The following is a 22,911-nucleotide window of genomic DNA, read 5'->3' as shown; positions in this document are numbered from 1 at the left end:
AACAAATGGACAACTGGGGGGAGCAAACCATTTTTACCCGTTTCAGTATCTGCACATATTTACATATTTCCTTTAGGGTAAGAAACTCGAAGTAAGGATGCTTGAACAGTTTTTATTTAAAATAATTATTGCAGTGAGCTGAGACCAAGTTCAAATAAAAGAAAAACAAAATGTTTATTTACTATATTACGTTAACTACAGCTGTTGCTTTTATGTGGCTTAAACAAACTCCTTTATCTAAATTCAAAGATTAGGGCTGAAGGTTTAATAGAGTTTTTGCTCTTACTTTGAAAATGCAAAACTTCTGAAACTGCTCGACTATAATAAAACAATGTGAAACAGAAAGTCGTAGATCCAGATGATTCGATAGATTTGATAGGACAGTTGCCTTACCCGTTAGGGTCATTTTGTTATCCTGGGTGCAATTAGCTGATCCAACTGGCGCTGGAACAGGAAGCAAAACATTGGTTTCGCAGCTCCCGTGATGCCTCTTAGGGGGTGGCGAAGACGGCAATACCTTTGGTGTCATAAATGGGGACGATAGCATTGTTGACATTGCAGCCCCAGCTTCTGTGCCGTCCGTGACCGTAAGCGAGCGTCGAACGGCGACATGTGGGTACGCCACCCTTGGTTGGCAGGCTGATCCCATCTGGGCAAAAGTCTGCGTGCTGGGCACCGGCTCTTGTGAGACTCCCATGCTGATGGGATACGTTTCGGTCAGTACCATGGGTACAGACAGATGTGAACAGTCAGACATGGCTCGTCTCACTGCAGTCCTCTGAGGAAGTTCACCACTACCAGCTGTTTTAATGCCTCTGTTCAACACAACAGTGGATCCTGCTCTCCAATCCGGAGAGGGATTAAAATCCTGTGACATCTTCTGACTGGGAAATCCAGTCTCCTTTGTGGGATTGCTCAGTACAGTGCCCAATCCTGTTCCTTTTTTTCCTGTATGGCTTAAGTTTCTGCTCCCCAGCCCATTTGCTTCTACTCCATCAACAAAAGAACCCAGCGGAGCTTTGCCAGCGGAGGCTGAAGCTGGGTCTGCTGAGGATCCAGGAGCTCCACCTGCTTTACTGTCCGTAGGCTCAGATGCAGGAGTTGCTTCCACACCTTGCTTCCCAAAAGATGGCTTCAAAATTTGGTTTTCAGGTTTACTTGTTGTCAAAGTTTCTGTGAGGTTTCCTGCTAAGTTTCTTGATGTTCTCTTCTCCTCATCTTCTCTGTTCTTTTGTGTCGAAGTGGCATTTGTGGATGCTTCCCCATGTTCCAACTCTGATCTGAGTGATGGGAGAAGGTCTTGGCCATGTGAAACCCTTTGGGATTCAGGAGTCTCAGTTCCGTTGTTTGTCTTTTTTTGCTCCAGATTATTTTGCCCAAAGCTGGGGCTGCACGCCTGTTTAAGGTCAAGCGATGATGTCGTAAATAGCTTCCCAGGTGAGTAAAAGGGTGAAGGTAATGAAGAAGATGGGGAAGAGTGAGATGAAATGGGGCTGCTGGGGCTCTGTCCTGCACTGCCTAATGTCCCCTCCACTCTGTGCCAGTCCTCATTTGGCTTGAGTCCTCTAGACCTCTCATCCTCCGTCTTTAGCACTGACATTCCGAAGCTCTGGCTTGCTGGCTCTCCAGCCATCATCCCAGATGTCCCCTCTGTCCTAGCTCGTCCTAATTTTGCTTCATCTTCCATCAAAGTTATTCTTGACCCTGGCAGAGTAGCAGCAGCCGCCCCCACTGTTACCATCTGGCCTTGGCAATGCCAGTCACTGTTCTGGGCAGATGCTGGACTGGAGGCTAACTTTGAAGATGAGGTGGACAGGACCGTGGGGATGCTGGCCCCAGAGAGAGCAATGGGAGGCTTGTGTTGCTGCTGTTGATGCCCATTAGAAGGTTGTCCATACCCGCTGCTTCCACTAATGATGCCAGGCTGCTGCCATGGTGAGCCTGAAAGAAATGACATTCTCGCACAGAGTTGCGCTGATCTTGCTTGGTCTCCTGAAAAGCTCTTCTGTGTACTACTGTTCTGCCTTTTTCTCTTGACTCTGGGTCCAGTTAGTTGTATATCCGGGATGCAGAAATGACCTTAATATCCAAAGTCTTTTGAGCTTGAAAAGTAGAAGAAGCAGAGATTTCTTTCCTTTTTTTTTTTAAAGTGATGGCTTGAAGACTGTGAAAGTACAGTGATGGAAATTGCATGTGTGCTTACAAGCGAGGAGAAAGAAGTGCATGTGAGTGAGAGTGTGCGTGAGTGTCTGTTGGTCTAAGCCTTTCTCTGAGCACTGCACGGATCAGCTGTGGGGTAAATTGCACCTTTCTCCGTCTCTCTCCCTCTCTCTTTGACATCACAGTCACATGACGGCACCAAATATTCCCTCATTCGCTGGAGCACCATTTCAGTATCCAGACCCCGGTGACAAACACACACGCAGGCAACTGCACAGAAACACACGCACAACTGTGGCAAAAATACATGCACATCCACACATTGACAGATTAGAGGTTGTCACAGCTGCCAAATATCAGCCACTGTTCAAATGTTGATACATGGTGGGAGACATTGCAAGGGAATAGCGAGACAGAACTAGACACTCCCCTTCTGACATCCACCATCATTTATGTGGGAAACTGTTTTGGGCAGACATGCAGGGGCTGTAATTTCTCTTCTTTAAATCAGAAATAGCATCTAACTGAATTTTAAGATGAAAACATTTGACCTTTTCCAAAGCAACTTGTATTTTGGAAGAAATTAAGGACATTGTTCTGACTGGAACATTATGTACACAGGAGCTTTTCATCAATACTTCCTAACTCGTTAGCATTTCAGTGAAAGTCTAGGGTTTTGGAATGAATAAAAACAAAACATTTAAATTTTTGGAGTAATGCTTTGACCTTGGGTTGCCCAAGATGACAATCCTTTATATAACATATAATACTAACCCATTGACTGTAAATGGGTGCGCGACACGGATGCAAACATGTGGCCAGATGGCATCAGTAAGCAGTGATTGGTCCGAGTCAGTGCCAGTCATCGTTTCTATGGGAACCACTCTCATCAATCAGGAGTGAGCTTGTTGAGGGTCCACACACCTACCACTTGAAAGTAGACACTGTCAATCAAACGTTTTGACGACGTTCGACTTGAGAGCACATACTTTGATTGAGTCACCTGGTTGGCCAGTTTATAACTTGAATAACTTGTAATAAAGATAAAAAAATCATGAATAACGAAGAAGAACGTGGCTGTGACTTATCAGCCTCAAACCATCTAAGTTTGAGGGAGATAAGTGCACAAATTAGAGGCCTAAAATCTTATTTAACTTACAAATGGACTACATTCAAAGAAGACTTTCGATCAGAGCTGAAAGAGGAGTTGACACAGTTCAAGCTGCAGCTAGAACAGCAGTTAGCTAACACGTAGCTAATGCTAGAGGAGCATGGCCAAAAACTAAAAGAGGCAGAAGCGCGGCTTGATGAAATGGAATCCTGGTCTGCGGTGGCAAATGAAGCGTTTCAACACATGATGAAGGAACAACAGACACTACAAGAAAAACTCAATGACATGGAGTCAAGATCCAGGAGAACCAACATGAGAATTTATGGGGTGCCAGAAGGATCGGAGGGGGGTTCAGTGATTCAGTTCGAGGAAAAGCTGATAATAAGTGAATGACTGATTCAGGAGGGAACAGATTTGCAAATCCAGCGAGCACATCGCCCCTAACCCAGGCCCCGGAGTGCCACTGAGATCCATAATCGTCCACTTCCTGCAGTACAAGGTGAAAGAAACGATCCTCAGGAACGCATGGAGGAAGAAAATCCAGCTGGGAGACAAGATCTTTTTGTTCGACCATGATTATAGATCGGAGGTGGTCCAGAAACGCAAGGAGTACAAAGAAGTTAAAGCTGCGCTGAAAAAAAAGAGGAATCCTCTTTCAGACGCCTTTTACACGTATGCGCGTTCACTGGGAGAACGGAGTGCAGACGTATTACAGCGCGGAGGAGGTTGAGAATGATCTGCTTCAGAGAGGGCTGCTGGACCAGCCAGAGGTGGACCAAACCGTGGAACAGAACCCCCTAATGCAACAGCAACTCCAGCAGACGTCACCATGGCAACGCGTCCCACAGCGTCGCCAGAGAGATGCAGCACTACAAGCGTGGGGGCACTTACACGAATTTCAGCGCAAACCTAAACTATGAAGATGATAACAGATTAAAAAAGAAAGAAAGATGGTGTAAAGCATTAACCACTTCCGGTCGTAAGTAGTGCTGACTCTTTCTCAATGCTATAAACAATTAGCACCCATCTTTAAGTAGCAATGCCTGTTTTATTAGGAAATTGCCTTTTGGAAACTTGCCTTAGGTAGAATTGTTGGTACCTGATGGGAAGCACCACTGATTCTGGATGGGGGCCCATTTCTCTCTCAGAGAGGCTCTCCCCCAAACCTGACAAGGGGTTTAAGACAGGGGACTTAAAATATCCACCCTTGGGAGTCGATTTAATTTGTTTTTTTTCTTCACTTTTTCTTTTGATGTTCCTAAGTGGGATTCAATCAAACTTGTTTTTGTTTTTTGTTCAGAGTTTAATTTATTGTTTGTTTAGGATGACTAACCACCAACTAGTAAAGAATCTTGCTCAAACTCCATGTATGGCCAAATGTTAAAAGTAATGTCCCTCAATGTTAATGGCCAGGGAATCCTGTTAAAAGAGCAAGAGTTATGAATAAGCTGAAAAAAGACAATGTTCATGTTATTTTACTACATTACATCTAAATACCAAAGAGCATGAGAAACTTGACAAAATTTGGTTCTAGGAATATCTTCTATAGCTCATTCACACAAAGCCATAGAAGGGGAGTTGCTATTCTTTTATCTAAATCTATTCAATTTGAAAAACATTCAGAAGTGAATGATAAAGAAGGACGATACGTTATTGTTAGAAATTGGAATTGTTAGTATTGGAAATTATACTGTGACTTTGGCCAATGTTTATGTACCTCCTGAAAGTGATATGGGTTTCTATAAATCAATATTTGACATAATAACAAAAGAGGCTGAAGGAATTTGTATATGTGGTGGGGATTTCAATGCAATTCTTGACTTAAAACTCGACACAACAAGTATAAACAGAAGCAATAGAAAAGTAACTAAAATGCTTAATACCACGCTTGGGGAGATTGGGATGGTAGGTGTTTGGAGAGGGCTTCACCTGACAGATAGAGACTACACATACTACTTAGCACCTCACTCTGTACATTCCAGAATAGATTATTTTTTTATTGGGAAAGAAAATTATTACAGAGTGGATGATTGCAAAATTGGAATATCGGATGTGTCAGACCACGGCGCAATTTATTTAGCTCTAAATCTTGAAAGCAAATTGAAAAGCACAGCCTGGAGACTAAATGTGGGACTTCTTAATAATCAGCCAATAGTTGATCAAGTCAAACCAGAAATAAAGACATTTAAGGATGAAAATGATAATGGCCTCGTAAACCCATCAATATTGTGGGATTCATTGAAAGCAGCGATGAGAGGGAACCTGATTGCCAAGGCAACATATCTAAAGAAGAACAGATTGGACACATACAATGATTATTGCATGATTTTAAAGTCCAAGAAAACAAATTTCAATTAAATAAAAGTAATGAATCACAAAAGGAAATCAAGAAACTGAAACTACAAATTACAAAACATTTAGACCATGACATTGAAAAGAAAGCCCGATACATGAAGCAGATACATTATGAACTTGGCCCAAAATACACTAGATTTTAAGCTAGAAAGTTACGCAAGCAGCAAGTGGATTCTGTAATCCCAAATGTCTAAGACCCACTCTAGTTACGAAATTCATTCAGACCCACAAAAAATAGAAAACACCTTTTACTGTTATTATAGCAATTTGTACTCACAAGAAGGCACCACTGACAGGGTAGCAATTGAAAGTTTTTTTTAGACAAATTAGATCTACCTTGTATAGGAGAAATTCAAAATAAAATAATAAAAAGAAGTTGAAAAGGCCATAGATAGATTTAAAACCAATAAAGCTCAAGGCAGTAATGGATTTCCTATAGTGTGGTATAGAAAATTTAAACTGGAATTAACGCCACTTCTACTAAGACCCCGGTATTATATCCACAAAGAAGGTAGGACCCCACCTTCATGGAAAGACGAAATAATAACTTTAATCCCCAAGGAAAATAAAGATAGAGAGAACTGCGCTAATTATAGACCAATATCAATGCTAAACGTGGATTACAAAATCTATACATGTATTTTAACTTAAAGATTTGAAGCATTTATTGCTGATTTAATCGATGAAGACCAAACTGGTTTTGTGAGAGGCAGACAAACCCAGGATAACATTAGAAAAAGCCTGTATGTAATTCACACCGTAACTGAAAACAAACTAAAAGCAGCTCTAATCAGCCTAGATGCCGAGAAGTTTTTTGATAGGGTGAATTGGGATTTCCTTTACCAAACCTTTGAGAAATTTGGATTCTCACAGAACTCAATTAAATGTATAAAAGCCATCTATGACATGCCTATAGCAAGAATAAAAATAAACGGCTCCCTCACAGACCGATTCGAGTTAAAAAGAGGAACGAGACAGGGTTGTGGCATCAGTCCGACTCTGTTTGCTCTCTACATTGAGCCACTGGCCCAGGCCATCCGGCAGTGCGAGGAACTAAAAGGAATCAAAATTGACTGCAGGGAACAAAAAATTGGATTATTTGCAGATGACGCGTTGCTTTTTTTAAAAGACATAAACACTTCCATGCCTAATACAAAGACACTCCTGAAAGAATTTAACTCCCTTGCTGGATACAAATTAAATATTTCTAAAACCCAAATCCTGCTTTTCAATCACTTCCCATAAAAAGGAAACTGCATCTAGCTACAATATTAAGTGGGACATTAAAAGAATTAAGTACCTTGGAGTCTTTTTACCTAAAAATCTGTCACTCGTAGACTAAGAAAACTGTAATACAATTATCTTAAACATTAATCTGGATATAAAGAGGTCGTCAACTTACCCTTTCGATTTAACATATAGGATAATTGTTACCAAGGCTACTCTTCCTATTCCAGTCACTTCTACCCAAGCAGTTCATAGAATGGGACCGGACGATATCCAGATTTATATGGGAAGGGGAAAAACCCAGGATTAGATATGCAACATTACAATTGCCTAAAGATAAAGGGGTAATGTCTCTCCCCAATTTGAAATGATATTTTTTTGCAGCACAGATGCGCTAAGTTTGTTGTTGGTGTGATTCTGAGTACTACTCTTGGTGGAAAGAGATTGAGCCATGTGTCAGGATACCCGATTCAGACCCTTTCAGGAGAGGAAGACTTACCAAATAACATTACCCCGTTACTAAATCCAGTAACATCTACTATGGAACTTTGGCAAAATAATCGGAGAGTACCAGCATAAAACATTCAAAATCATTTTTAAACTGTACCACAGCCTCATTTCATGTCAGAAAAACACAACTTTATATGTTAAAAAAAAAAAAGTGGGAAAAGGAAATGTCCATCACTATTTCAGAGAAAGAATGGTATTCAATATGTGCATCAACTCAGTCTTCTACCACATCACTGAAATGGAGGGAATTTAATTGGAAAAATCTCATGGGCTTCTTTATTACACCTTCAATTAAAAGCAGACAATCAGCAGATCCACAGACGTGTTGGAGACAGTGTGACACAGTAAATACAACTCATTCTCATATGTTCTGGAGCTGTTCGCAAATAGGATCATTTTGGCATTCCATCCATCATGTTTTAACAAACGCTCTGCGCTATACAATCCCCTTCACTCAGGCAGTATTACAACTGGGTAAAATTTCTGAAACAGTCATTCCTCAAGATCAGTATTTGGTGAAAATATTCCTAATTGCAAAGGAAAGCAATAACCAGAATATGGCTTAAGCCAGAACCACCAACCCTCACAGACTGGACTGAAATAGTGGAGGAGATCTACATTATGGAAAAGATTACTTTTGTTTTAAGATTGAGAGAAGGAATTTTTTAAACAAAAATGGGACAGATGGACTTTATATATAAAAACTCACTGGTCATTGTATGACCTGTTTACATTTCTAGAATGGCGGCTGTCATGTCTTATTTTTTGCCTCACTTGTTAATTTTGTTTACTTTTCTTCTCTTTGTAACCCTCTTTTGCTTGATGTCATGTACATTTTTGTTAAATCTTGTTTAAAAAAATGAAAAATAAAACTCAAGTAAAAATAAAAAAAATCATGAAAAACATTAGGATTCGCAAGACTATGTTAAAAAGGTAGCAGAGCAAGAATGGTCATTTTAACAAATATGACTAAGAGCTGCTAATTTCTCAATCGAGGTCTATGGGATTTTGTCTTCTTGAGACCAGTGGCCCTTTGAATTTGGAACATGATGGGGGGATGTTCACAAAGTCAAGTTCCCACATACAGTCAATCTGCCAAACCTACAAAAATTTAGGAAGTCAGGTTGAAATGGAAGTTTTTACCAATTTAAATATGGATTTTGACACTATATATCATCATATTCAAATGTCATAATTGCGTAAATATTTTAACAGAGGTGTAAGTTTGTTAATTGGTTTTCTGAAGGACAAACTGCAATATGTAAAATTTAAAGAACAGTCCAAGAAAGGCACATTTTGATGTGGAGCTCCACAGGGGTCTGTTTTTGGACCTACATTTTTGAATTTGTATATGAATGACGGAATATATTTTAATCAATATCGTTGGTGAGTTGCTAAAAGTTTTGCATATTAATTATGTGCTGATGAAATTTTCTTTTCAGAATTTATTTTGAACACTTTGTGCATACTTTTAAAAAGTGATTTATTTAAACCAGTTATGGTCAAATAATGGTTAATACATCCAAGGCCCTTAAAAAACAAAACACAAAAGAAACCCTATTATGTTGTGTGGTGTATGGACATTTGTTATTGAACATTTATATGAAGTCAGATTGTTTTTGGACTGTTAGGGATACAAAATAAAAATGTAAATCACACACTGCTTAGGAAAAAATTTATGATATGTATGACTGTAAAAATGCAAAAAAAAAAAAAAAAAAGTGTTCTAAGCTCAAGTTGTTTTTCTTTTTAATACAGAGATGCTCCTTGAAGCACTGTGCCATATCCATATAGGTTTTAGCACCTCGCAATTTTATTCTTGCATTACTGGCATCAAACAGTGGCCCCTCCTTCCAGAAAAAATCCAAAGGTTATGTTTCAATAATGGTGCAATAATCCCCAGCACTCTGCTCTGGATTTATTTTCCAGCTTTGCATGAAGGATTTAGACTCTTTGATGACAAACTGTTTCATCCTCTACCCTGCCTTCCCTATCTCTTCTTTTTTTTTTTTTTTACTTTGCAAAGCACAGACTCTTAGGGATTTTGTGTGGAGGCCAACTATCATTACCACACCAATTCAGGAGTTTATACGTGATCAGAGCAAACAGAAACATTTGGAGGGTTTTACACACACTTCCATTTTAATCCAACACTGTATGCAGCCAGTTTGTCATGAACACGGAGTGCTCTGAGTGAAACGCAGACTGCCTTTAAGGAGTGTAACCATGCGTAGTTCACTATTCTCTCTCTTGATGAAGAATCTTTGGTTTGCTTAAAGCAGGAAGTGACCTTTCTAAAGAACCAAAGGTCACGCTGAAAAGTTGAGTTTTTCTCCTAACATGCAACACAGACCTCACAGAGAGCAGTGATTTTTATAGTTCAGAGTTTTCTTTAAAAAACAAATGTTTGTGAGTGTATTAAGACCGGAACAACCAAGAAAATGGATAGAAGAGCATGTGAGTCTATGAATCAGGACGCTAGAGAGTCCGCTAGGAGGCAGTCCTATAGGCACTCTCTTCAGATAGGTCTCAGTCTGCTTCTTTGATCTGGATCAGAGTTCATATCAGTGTATTTACTGACATGGAAGACTAATTCTGATCTGTTTTAACTGAACCTAATAGAGTGGCTGTAAATACATCAATATTTTTCATGACTTACAACAGCCAAAAATATAACTGAATAAAATACATAGACAACTGTATGCTAGGTAGGGGACTTAGAAGACTAAACTGGGACTGATTAAAATAGAAAAAACTGATCATCTAGGCTAATCAATGCCATATTTTCAAGTGTTGGATGCACAATTTTGTTATACCAAACACAATAGGAGGAACTGTTAATACATACATAAAAAAAAATGTAAAACAACATGCAAAAAGAATAAGCAGTATTTAAAGACCCACTCCAATAATTTTTTGAGCTATTGTAACAGTGTTCCCAGTTGCCTTTTATTATGATTAGCCAAAGATCCTTTCCTAGAGTTTCGGCAAAGCAGCAGTGATTCATTAGAAATTCACCTCTGAGTTGTGGGCCAGACCGTTAGTGAGGAGTGACCACGTACCCACCTTCCCTTCCCTGTTGCTGAGAGATCTCTGTTTACATGCTGTACCGCTAGTTTACAGCCTTTCACATCCCCAACCTAACATTACCAGTGCATAAAAAAAGATGAGCAATATTAGTACATGTTTGAGGCAGGTGGCAGCTTGGAAAACATAAATGCAGACGTACACAAATCTAGACTGAATGGAGCACAGCAAGGAGCTTGTGGCCCTCATCAGTGGGTCTTTTAGGAATTATGTCTGCATTAAAAAGCAGCAGCTCATGAATGCAAACGGTTCAGCAAAGAAACTCCTTTATCACGATTACAAGTACAAATGATCATTCAGTGAGTAAGCCTGACTATCTGGTGGAGTGGTGACCACTCACTCATGAATATCTTACATACACGAGGCAGACATTTGTGAGCTCTCTGGGACATGTCTACTTTTGATAAAATAAATGATGGTTCAATTTCCATTATATTTCAATGAAGTGCCATTAGTAGCTTGCCATTCTCTAAACCTGCTTTACAAGCTTGCTGAAATCTGTCTCAACTATCTTTATGCCAAGGCAAATATTCCGATTTGACATTATTTACCTGATGAAAAAAGCTGCAAAGGTTACTTGAGCAGATTTATTGTTGGTCAATACTCAATGCAACCCAAAATGCAACAGCAAAGCTGTGCAGATGATCCCCCAAAACATCATCCCTTGAAAAACTTAGAACCGGAAGTGAGGGAAACAACTTTGCTTTACTTGCCAACAGTGACTCCCACCAAAATCCTTTTGGTGTTTTTGACAAAAAAAGGATCAGTAGCTCATTGAGTTTAAAGGATAATGAATGAATATTATTACATAATCCTTCACAGACAATTTGTCTAATGTAACCACAGGGGAACAGTGAACCAGAGGGAAAGGCACAAGGCTGTTAATACGTTTTCAAAAACTCTGACTGAAAAACTTTGAATAAACAAAAAAACAACAAAAGCTGCGCCAAACTTTGTACAGATAAGAAGGCTAGTCCATTTTCTATTAACTAGCTTCTACATGAATTCAAATCTATCTGATAAGTCCTTGAATCCAATAAGCTGATGATTCTGCTGGTATAGGATCATAGCAGTCAGATAAGGATCCAATATTTTCTGGAGTTTGAACATTTAAAGATGCGTTTTCTTAACAAACACAAGTTCTTCTAAACTCACTTTTGAAAAATTAATCCTTTAAAAAAATGTTATAAAGCACATTTTCATACATAATAAATAATTCTTTATTTATAATAAAGTCTGAACAAAAATCAAGTAATTTATCTAAGGTTTAGGTTAATGGAGTAAAATTCATGCTTTTTTAATTCTATTTTTTCCTACTTTGTAAAAATGAAGAAATACAATTTTCTCCAATGCTTAAACGACATCTGTATATGTACTGTTAACAGTTGCAACTGTAAACTATTTTAAACAAAAAAATCAAGACATAAAATTTTGCTTGGGTACTAGTCCTACTGCTTTATCAGCCAATTATTACGTCAAAACTCTCAATACATAAAAAAAAACATCTATATTTAATTTCTCTTATTTGTCCCAACCTATTGTGGAGCAGTAGTATTTTCCTCCACCTGTTTGCCCTTTACAGACAATTTCATGCATTAACTTCGTCTAACAAATGACCAGCTGGATGTTCCTTTTTGCTCTTTGCAAATACAACATTTAAATTTTTTTTAGGAAAAGTCAGGAGTCAGCACATCAAACTCATGGATCAAACATTCACTGACCCACAATCCAAACACAGCTGTGGTTCATCCCACAGAAAATCTTTCACAGGGCTGCAGTCAAAAGTGAATCAAAACAATTACAATAGTGTTTTTTTCAAACAGTACAGTTGCCAAGAAATGTTTTATATTTTAAAAAAATTAACATTTTTGGAACCTAATTGCACGTATATCTTTTAAAATGAAGCATGAAAATACTTTTTGATAGATTGTCTCGAAGTTTCATCATGGCATCTGGAATTATTGTCCTCTTATTTTGAAAGTTTTTGCCTCTTATCCAAGTAGCTCAATCAGACTGAAGAGTGGGAAACATTTCAAAAACAAAGACAAGAAGTCCATGATGAAATTTCAAGATGTCATCACCTAGGTGAATGAGAATCTTCATCAACAACAGGAAATTCCTTTTTGTTGTCTATATTTTTAAGACATTGCATCTTTTAAAGGTCCACAAAGCAAATCCTCTGCCCCTATCTAACTCCATCTATCCCCTGCATCATCCTCTTTCTCATCAATCACCTCCATTTCCAGCTTGAGTACTTCCATGAACCATCTTCTAGGACTTTTTTCCTGGTAGCTCCCACCTCAACACCCTTTTAACATAATCACTGTCCTTCCTTTTAAAAAGTCCAAATCATCTCAATCTGTTTTCCTGCATTTATCTCCAAAACATCTAACATTTCCATCTGATGTATTTATCCCTAATCCTGCCTGATCATCTCCCTCAACATCTTCATCTCTGCCTCCTATCTCTTTCTCAGAGCTGCTGTCTTTAAACCATCAACATGCCTGTTTTTACTACTTTCTTCTACACCTTTCCTCTCATTCTTGCAAACACCCTTGGTCTTTGTCACAAACCTGAAACCTTCCTCCTCCAGCTGTTTGCACACGTTTTCACTTCCCCCCCACTCTCTATGTTGATCTGGACTGATCCTAAGCCCTTAAAGACCTCCACCTTCTCCACCTCTGCTCCCTGTAACCTCACACTTCCTCTCATATACACACACAGAAATTCTGTCTTACTGCAGCTGGTCAGAGCAAATTTCCACCTCCACCAGATGTTCACTACAAATTACAATGTCATCTGCAAACATCATGACCAAATTCCTGTATAACCTCATCTGTCCGTCTGTTCATCACCACTGCAAACAAGAAGCAGCCTGAACTTCTCCATCAGTTTCAGCACATGTCATCACTGTCTTACGGCTCTCATACATGTCCTGCCCAATTCCAACAAACTTCTCTGCCACACCAGACTTCCTCAACCAACCCACAGCCCCTCTCTCTGTTCTCTGTAATAGACTTTCTCAAGATCTATAAAGATAAAAGGCAGTTCCTTCTGACCTCATCCCTTCTTCTCCAGCAGGATTATCAATGCATGACTCTTCATGACTCTTTCTTATAACTTGGTTAAATCATAATTTTAAGATGGACTGGAAAGAAATATTTCTTTTAACTTCAATGCGAATAGTACAATGTAATATTTTTCACAATGTGGAGGTAAATGCAGCTCTTTCTCTGCAAATTGGGTCAAAAACAGCTGGGAATGCAGAGCAGAGGAAAATAGACCATTTATCCACATAGCTACAGGCAGCAAACAGATGAGCAGGAATGGAGTTGTTTATGACTTGGAAAAAGATCTGAAGTCCTCTGCTTGAAGGTCATGGAGTGTACAGCATCAGCTGGAAATGAAGGAAACAGACACAGAAGACACAACAGCGGGTTGCCCATGGTGTTGGGCGGGATTGAGGTAGTGGGCGAGGATGGTGGTGGTGGTGTGGGAAGGGGGGAAAAAAGAGGGGGAGGATCTTGTCAGAGCATTTCTATTTTTAGCCTTCCAGCTCTCTGCTTGTCACACCCAGTCCACCCCGTCTCCATTCCTCCAGCCCTAACTCGCAGAGTCTCTTTGTTTCTACGGCAACCGCCTCTCCTGTCTCCCTGACAACGCCCTCCCACTTCAGCACCACCAACAACGTCGGACCCCCTCCCTCCAATCCAAACCCAAATCATTGATGCAGTGATTATTGTAGGGCTGCAGCTGCATGGGGAGTCTGGGATAGGCAGGAGTGACGTGGATGGAGGAGAAAGAAAGGGCAAATGGAGGGAGAGGGAAAAGAAAAAGAGAGGAAATATCTGCTGTGTGGAAGATAAGGAGAGAAAACTTCTGCCGTAGACTGGCTTAAGATATGTGATGCAAGGGGTGGAGGGAGGCGATAATGTTGTTTTGAAGGAAAAAAGGGAAAAAAAAAAAAAAAAAAAGACCCTCAAAAGTCCCTGTTGAAATGTCTTTCATCTTGTGTCTCTATGGTCATGTTTGGTTGGGGAACCCCTTCAGGCAAGATTTAATGACTGAAATATGAGTTGATAAAAGATGAGAGAAAATGTATTTTCTCCTGATGTGACCAAAGCTTAACTTTATTTTCAGAGACTTTTTCCAGAAAATGTAGTTAAAGATCCTTGGTGTCTGAAGTCTTTTTGATTCTACATTGGGGAAAAGATATAGCTTCAGCAGATACATTATTTATTTGATGTAAAGAGTAATGTAGCATGTCAGCATTTTTTTCTAAATAAGCTACAAGGTGAGCAGCAGTGAGCAGGAGATCAGGAAAACAGATAACAATAAAATCAGCCAATGAGCTTGCAGGTTTACTCTACATAGATAGAACAACAGAGTCATTCTAATGACTTTGGAACATATATTAAATCTTTTGTACAGCAAAATGCAACTTCTAACATAGAAAAAAAAGTTGTATTTTTGCAAAGACGTACTTACACTCAATATTGTGGAAGCTTAACACGTAGAATTAATGGTTTATAGCAAAATTAATATGGTAATAAAAACAGAATTTTCTTTTGCATTAACAGCATACATTCTCATAATTTATGCTTTTTCCTTTCTTGTATTATACATTTGTCTGTTTTGTTTACACTCTATTCAGGTGATTATGTTTATTTTTTGTATTTCTTTATTTTATAAGATAAAATACTTTTTTTTCCCTTCCGTCTAATACAGTGTTTGACCCCAAAATCCTCTTTGGACAGAGGTTTATAGCTTGTACTTTAGAGTTGGTGATAAAAGGAAAATATGCTTGGTGACTCATCTGACTAAACATAGTGACTGGGACACTCACACAAACTTTATATCCTAATAAATTGTTATAAATGTGAACATTTCAGCAGAAAGGACGCACGTGGATTGGACTTTTCTGGAGGGGGTTACTAAAACTTTACAAACTAAATACAGCTTCACTAAAATTGGAAAATGTGTTTCAGGATACATTTTGTCATCAATACTATTCTAACAGTTTATGAACAATAAAAAGCTGTTTGTACATTTCTCAGGTCTCTGGTTAAAGCTGACAACGTCTAAGATTACATTGTTTTGATGCAGCCAAAACAAAAGCAGATTTTGTGTCAAACTCCTCAATTTTAAATGATTTTTTTCTCTTTGAGTTTGTTTTTTTGTTGTTTTATCTAAGTAGCTTTTGAGGATGTCAAAATTCTTGTTTAAAAACCAAACTGTATGTTACACCATTAAACTGAATTGTGGAGAAAGTGAATTGTTGCATCTCTACTGGATAGCAGTATGTTTATTTTGAAAGTGTCAAACACATTGTACTAAATTGAAGGATTTATTTTTTTTATGTTTTATTACATTACACCAGGCCAATTATACGTTTTTTTTCTTCATTGTTATTTGCTCATTAGCGAATAAAAATAGATTTTTCTGAATTTTTACTTTTCTGTTGTTTTGTATCTCACAAAATCACATACCGAACTGAAACAAAATCTGAAAATTGATGTTTAACCATTTTGTGGGGAAATGGAATCGTTGCATCCTAAGTAATAACCATTTGGAAAATTCACTTTTGATTCACTTGAGAATGGAAAGTTCATGTGATGTGAAACCTAAAAATTGGCTTTTATAACAACATTTATCACTAAGCTTGAGGAATTATAGAAAAAAAGACTATAAAAACTCATTAATGTGATGTGGCTTCTAGTTATAAACAACTTTTTATATTTTTGTATCAAAAACATCAAATAAGAGCATCAGCTCTTTCCAGAATATTTATTCTTTTGATGTTTAATTTGAATACTATATTCTTCTCACAAGACTGTTGTTTTGTCCACTAATATTTAGTTTTTACTAAATGTTGGAATCTTGCAAATAACAGTAAGCTGCAGTTCTTACAATACACACCAGATGGAGCCAACAAGCAAGACTCAACCTTCTTTTGGGCTTTTAGAGACAGTTCATCTATATTATCTGTCTGCTACACAGCCAACCACAGCCAACCACCAAGTGTTATTTCAATGTTCAGCCCCTAAAGTTTTCCGGTTCACTGAGACGTGTGAAAGCAGATCCAGAGTTTAACACACGCATGGGTGATGTGTCCTGTGACAGCACTTTTTCCTTCGTTTCAAAGGAAACATGCACCCTGTAATCATTTTTTTTTTTAAAGCGATGGCAAGTTTGCCTTACGTAAGGTTGAAACAGTCCCTGCCATAAATATTGTATGTGAGATAAAAGAAAGGCACGCAGGTTTATAAATAGAGACATCAGAGTGGCAAACGTCACGGATTTCCAAAAACACCAACGTTCCCACACTTCATGCAGATCAACCATCACTTTCTCATGAATCACCTTCAGATTCAGATTTTTGGGCTTGATAAACACAAACACATGGTAAAAAATAAAAAAAATATACATATACAGATATAGTCTACAGAATGAAATCTAATGGAAAACTGTAAGATGACACTAGAAGATGGGTTGGTTGCATTAGATAAGAAAGTGGAAAATATGTGACAGACAGGTTGGCAAAAACGGCAAAAGTAGCTTCACTTACAACTACTTAATTCAAGTTTTTTTAAAGATATAGTAAAGCTGACAGGCCCTCATAAAGTTATCTTTAAAAATCAAAGAGCACATTGTGAAACTAAAACTAAAGGTGGTCTTTGAAGACCTACTCAAATGAAAATATTTTATGGTGTTTTTACATGGTCTTGTGGCATTTTTTCTGATGATGGAGGTCATATGTAAAGAAAATTAAGCTTAAAATTGCATTTCTGAGTATTACTTTACTCAAATCTTTGTGAGCAGATGAAAAAATGCCATTTGAAAAAGATCTCACTCTATCCATTTTCTAAACGGGGCGGCCGGAGCCTAACCCGGCCACTTGTGTTCACCCTGGACAGGTCAGCAGTTTGTTGCCACTAAAGAAAAGTCCCCCATTGGTGGTTCTGTTTCAGGTCCCCCGGCCGGGACTCAAACCGGGACCTTCTTGCTCCGAGGCAAGAGAGCTAACCACTACGCCACTGTGCAGCCCACTTGATGATCTCACATGTGACGTACAACTCCTGCCGCTCTGCAGAAACTATTTCCTAGAAAACGACAGGTTTTTTTACTTTGCCTAAAAACGACATAATCATATTTAAAAGACCACTGGAAGTGCTTTGAAAATGGTTTAAAAGATGTTCAGAGTGGGACTTTGAATGCAAGTAGACCTAAATCTATTAAAAACATTGAAAAAACTTGTATCTAAATTTGATTCATCCTGAATTACTAATAAAAAAAACAATCAATCTGACACCTCATTCTCATTATTGAGAGAAGAAAGAAAAACTTTATTTCTACCAAATCCATATTCTCACTGCAACCACCAAAGGCTGACAGCCGAGATGCCGGGATAATATAATGTTGATGGCAGAACATGTGCCTGATAACAGACCCACTTCCCAAAATGGTTTCAATAACTAAATTCCTCCTTAAATGTCAGTGAAATGTATCCAAACTGACGCATTTCAAAAAACTGTGTCAGGAAAAAAAGACAACCATCAACCCCCCCCCCCCCCCCATTAATAATAGAAAATTAAAAATGTCTCCTACCTGTTCCGTGAGATCATGTTGTTGGAAGCAAGCAGCAAAGGGAAAAGAGAAGAAAAAGAAATGCTGCTCAGTTTCTTTACTATTATCTGATCAAAACAAAAAATACAAAATACATGTCAGACCTTCAGTCTCCAAATGTCTGTCAAAAAGAAAGATCCTCAAATCATGAAGTTAGACTAAAGGCTGCTTTTTACAAATGTTCAGTCAGACTGTGTCTCCTATATGCATTACTTCATGTGTGTAGTACTTGTGCAGAGCGTAGAAGATCCTGCTGAAAGCTAACAGCGTGAAGCTGCCAAACACTTGAGATTCTCTGTATAAAATCTTCAGCGTGCTTCAGCTTTTTTAACCATTCAACTTGTTTTTTAGATGAGCACTTGGGTCTCTTAAGCTCATAAAATTGACGAAGAAAGCTTTCAAAGTTCTAGAAATGTGCTCTTTTTATATGAGCTAATAGTGTCGGAATAATTTTGACTAATGACATCATTAAACTTTCAACAATTCAGAAGAGTCTCACACTTCAGGTGATCTAGGTCATCTGTTCACCCTAATAAGTCTTTGATTTACAGTTTTTTTTCTTCAAAACATTTTTTTTACTTTTTTCCTTTTTTGTGGCTTTTTTAGTAGTCATTATTTCATTTTTTAAATGAATAAAATATTTCTGTATTTGTAGCATTCATTTTAAGAATTTAACCCTGGACAACCCAAGAACTGTTTTCTTCAGGGCTTTTAAAGCGAATTAAACAAATTTGGTTTTTGATTGTTTTTTTCATTTTGGGAAGCAGCAATTAACAGCAGCCAAAAAAAAGGAAAAAAGAACATAAAAAAAAAAGAATAGATTACATTTTTAAAAAAGGGGCCAAATTTGCCCTGTTGGTTCTTCAGTATTAAGGTGAATTAACATTTCTAATGTTATACTGGTAACCATAATTCTAATTTTGCACATCATCTTCTTTTCCCCAACAGTTTTAATGCTTTTTGTTCTTGTCAGCAATTTCTATTTATTATTATTTTCAATTTCTTGAGCTGATTTCAGCTTCTTCTGCTAATTTGACTTAAAGTAAGTTCCTTTAATAAAGCCTTTAAAATGTTCTTTAGCCATTGACCAGCTTTAGCAGATGTCATTCACAAACAGATCTTTGCACAAAACAAAAGCACTTCTCCAAAAATTATTTTTGATTTAAAAATTACTTGTGCAAATTATATCTAAGCTCCAACTCTATAAACCCTTTTAAGTAATTATAAACTAGTTAAATTTACAAGAAAGAAATTGTAGGTCACCAATAAAATTTACCAAAAAGCTAAATAAAACACAGAAAGTTGACATTTTCTTTGTTTGTGTCTTGTTAGGACACAGATATATGAAAATACACTTGAACTTTAATCAAATTTAAACATTTAGATCAAGTGACAGTTTAGATTAGGATCCTTGATTGTCAGAAAAAACTGTTGTTTGGCTCTAAAATGCAGCTTAGGACTGTTTTACATTTCCTGTACAGAAAGTATATCAGGTGATTTCATAAAGCTTTAAAATGCCATAGCAAACTGCCTTTGCCATGCAGGAATCCAGCTAATAAAAAAATGCCTCTACAGACAAAACAAAAGAAGATAGTGGGACTTTTTGCAGAGAGCTGATAATCACATGAAACGGCAGACAGTGGAACAAGCATAGACATAGATGTCGGAAGCAGCAGGTATGGGAATACAGTTGTTATGATGATTGGGAACTGATACACAGAGGCAGGAAGTGGGGAATCAAATCAGACAACTTAACATTTCACCCTGTTGTTAATGGAGGGCCCATCTTCTAAGTACATCTGTGTCAGTAGCGTCAAGTGATAATTCTGTACACAAATGTTTTTCTCTTGCCTTTTTATAGTTTATATAATTGATATTAGCTGTTCAGAATTCCATGTCGGGCCATGGTTCTCACACAAAGAGAAAAGGGGATCAGGCACCAAGCAAGTCTGATGCTTAATCCATAAGTAGAGCCATGCATACATGAAGACAGACAGTACTACTTCCTATTATTCTAACCGACAATTACGTTTTAAATCGGCCCCGTGTTTTTCATTATCTTTCCTGTAGTTCACCAACCTTCCAGCGGGGGGAGCTGTGGCGACGAAGACTCCTGGTGCTTTGAGTGTGCAGGGAGAGAGGAAGGGGTGGCTTGCGTGGTAGAGGGAGAGCGGGTGGCTGGGCTGAGTGACGTGGCTGCACCTTTAGGGGAAGTGGCTAATGGTGATGAGGAGGTCGGTTCATTCGCAGGGCGGGATGAGAGGGTGGAACTAAAAGGGTTGGATGAGTTGGTGGTGGGAGCTGAGAAGGCTGCAGGGGCAACTGTGGAGGCCATGAGCATGGTAGAGGGAACAAAAGGCTTGGCATCGACATTCAGGGCCGATCCGACAACAGTTGGAAGTAATGGTGATGCGCTGGTGGATAGAGTGGCAGGAGCAGGAATGTTTGGAGTGCTCTTTGAAGGGTTAGACTGAAAAGCAGGGGTGGTGGTTTCTGCCAGAGCAGACCTCGTTAGGGAGGCTGTGACCATGGAAGGGGTGTTGCTGATGGGGGTGGTGGTCTGAGAGTCAGGGGTGGAGCCCGGAGGAGTCTGGAGAACTGCATCGAGGAAAGAGAAGGTCTGGGAGACCGGGCTTAGATTGTCCCCTGTCATCAGAGCTAGACTGCTGTTTGCATCCTCGGGTTTGGCAGCAGCAGTCACTAGGTTGGGTTCTTTGCTCTTTGCTGAAGCGTTCTCATCTTTTGCTGTTTGCACACCTTTACCAGACAAAGAGTAGTCATCTACACACATGGGTTCATAGGAACGTGATGATGAATCTGTTAGAGGGCTGGCATGGGAGCAGTTGGTGAAACCTGTGGGGATTTGTTGAGGGCCAGAGGGGTTTGGAGCTCTAGGGTCAGTAGGACCAGCGTCAGCAGCCCACTTTGGAGCTGGTGTAGGAGAGACAGGCTGTTGCGGCGCACCCCACTCCTCTGGAAGCCTCGCCCGACTCTTGGTCTTCCTGCTTTTTACCCTGCCCCCTCCACCGCTCTCTCTAAACTCCCACTCCCAGTTCTCCTCCTCATCTCCATCCTCCTCCACCTCCTTTCCTCCCTTATCCTGCATCCCCTGGCGGTCTGACTGGCTGACGCCATTTTCCTGGTTATCAAAGAAGTTGTAGATGACGTTGCGGTCCTTCCTCTTCTTCTTCCGGCGCCGCTGTTTACCAGCCTCGCCCCCTGGCCCAAGTCTCTCGGGGCTGATTGGTTCCGAGTTGGAGGACGAAGGACTGCTGTCGTCCATTGAGCCGCGTGGAGAGTGGGCAGGAGCTGCCGAGGGGGAGGGTTTTATAAGAGGAGGAACCAATCACATTCTGTGTTAAAGAAACACAAGCTTAACAGCCACCAGATTGTGGTTATTCTAAATGTGTTTGCTAGTTCACGCTCAGTTTTACTAGCTGCTGTCAGGCACATCTGATGTAGATCTGAGCTCATTTCAGACTGGTCTGTATTTCATGTAGAAAACGTTCATTTCATCAGATACTTGGATTATTTTATGTGCTATAAACAGAAGCAGTAAAAACAAAGCCATTGACTTAAGTCATTAATATTTAAATAGTTACGACTATAAATATGAGTACAACAGAGTATTAGGGTCACCATAAAAAAATTATATATATAGATAGATTCAGAAGAATAAAGTCATAAAATTATGAAAAAAATTAATACATTTTACAAGAAAAAATTCAAACACAGTCAAAAACTTTAATAAAGTTGTAAAATCAGGAGGAAAAATTCATAATTTTACGAGAAAAAAAGTAAAAGTCAATATTTTACGAGAAAAAAATATATAATTTCTTAGATTATAAATAGAAAATAATCTAGATTGAAGTCATATATTTATGAAACAATAGTCTGTTTAGTAAGAAAAAAAAGCTGTTTGAGTATGAGAGACGTAAAGTGCATTGCAAGTGGTTACTTGGTCATAAAAAAAGGAAAATACTAATAAGCCTTTTAGGGATTTCGGAATGTTTTGTTATAAGTATAAGGACATAGAAAATAATTTGCAGGATGATGGGCCTCTTCAGAAAAGATTCTTGGCCCACAAGGACTGAATTTCATGCAGGCAAGACGTTTATGCTTTCAACAGTAAAATTGCAGAGGTCCAAATGCATTATGGCACATAGATTCCTACCATAAAGAAAACAAATGCCTGCACGTAATGTGAATGAAGTATAAAAAAGTGGCAGTTCCCTGTTTTACCATTTATTTCTGTTCTGCTTACCTACTTCCTCATCACGTCATAATTGGGTAAATCTTTGTTAAGATGCTTGGCAGCCATTTTGAAAAATCAGATGGAACCATTTAAATTGATAGGTTTTTTTTTCTTTTCCTGGTTGTTTGGTTAATTTAAAAAAACTCCAAAACCTTTTTTTTTGTGGTGGTTTTGACCAATGGAGAGGAGGCTATAAAATTAGAGATGTTTATTCAGTGGAAAAAGGATGGATGCAAACGGATTTCAGAAACTCTGGCTGGTGAAAATAAAACCTTTCTATTCCAAAAAGACTGGTTGCTTTGCGGCGCTCTGTTACATGAAGTCCTACACAACATAGATATAAAACATGCAACCTATTAACTTAAAAAACAAAACATAGCTTTTTCCTTGCAAAGTTTATTCTTGTAAAGTTACGCCCTTTTCTCATATTTGTATTACATTACCGTAAATGTATTTATTTATTTTTTCTTTTTATGATGGGCCTAATCTACTGTCGTAAATCAGAATAAAATCCTTTTTTGAGAAAATAATTGAAACACTTCCTTAATAAGATTTCTTTTCTTCGCAATACAAAAAAAGA

At 38.5% G+C, this 22,911-nt stretch overlaps 1 protein-coding gene across 5 annotated transcripts in view; it reads right to left on the bottom strand.

Moving 5' to 3' along the window:
* The window catches only part of LOC101163609 (microtubule-associated protein 4), an 85,642-nt gene that overhangs the window by 28,761 nt on the left and 33,970 nt on the right, over window positions 1-22,911 (bottom strand). For 4 of the 5 annotated variants that reach the window (XM_023964767.1, XM_023964769.1, XM_023964766.1 and 1 more), the window contains one exon: window positions 20,156-21,385. In XM_023964767.1, the coding sequence (XP_023820535.1) occupies window positions 20,156-21,385 (1,230 nt within the window). Of the gene's footprint in view, window positions 1-393; window positions 2,299-20,155; window positions 21,386-22,911 lie in introns of those variants that run through there. The other variant, XM_020710966.2, reaches the window with a different exon arrangement.

This window comes from Oryzias latipes, chromosome 17 (genome assembly GCF_002234675.1).
Source record: "Oryzias latipes chromosome 17, ASM223467v1".
Taxonomy (NCBI): Eukaryota; Metazoa; Chordata; class Actinopteri; order Beloniformes; family Adrianichthyidae; genus Oryzias; species Oryzias latipes.
Note: the sequence above shows the minus strand (reverse complement) of the source record. Positions and strands in the feature narration are given on the sequence as shown.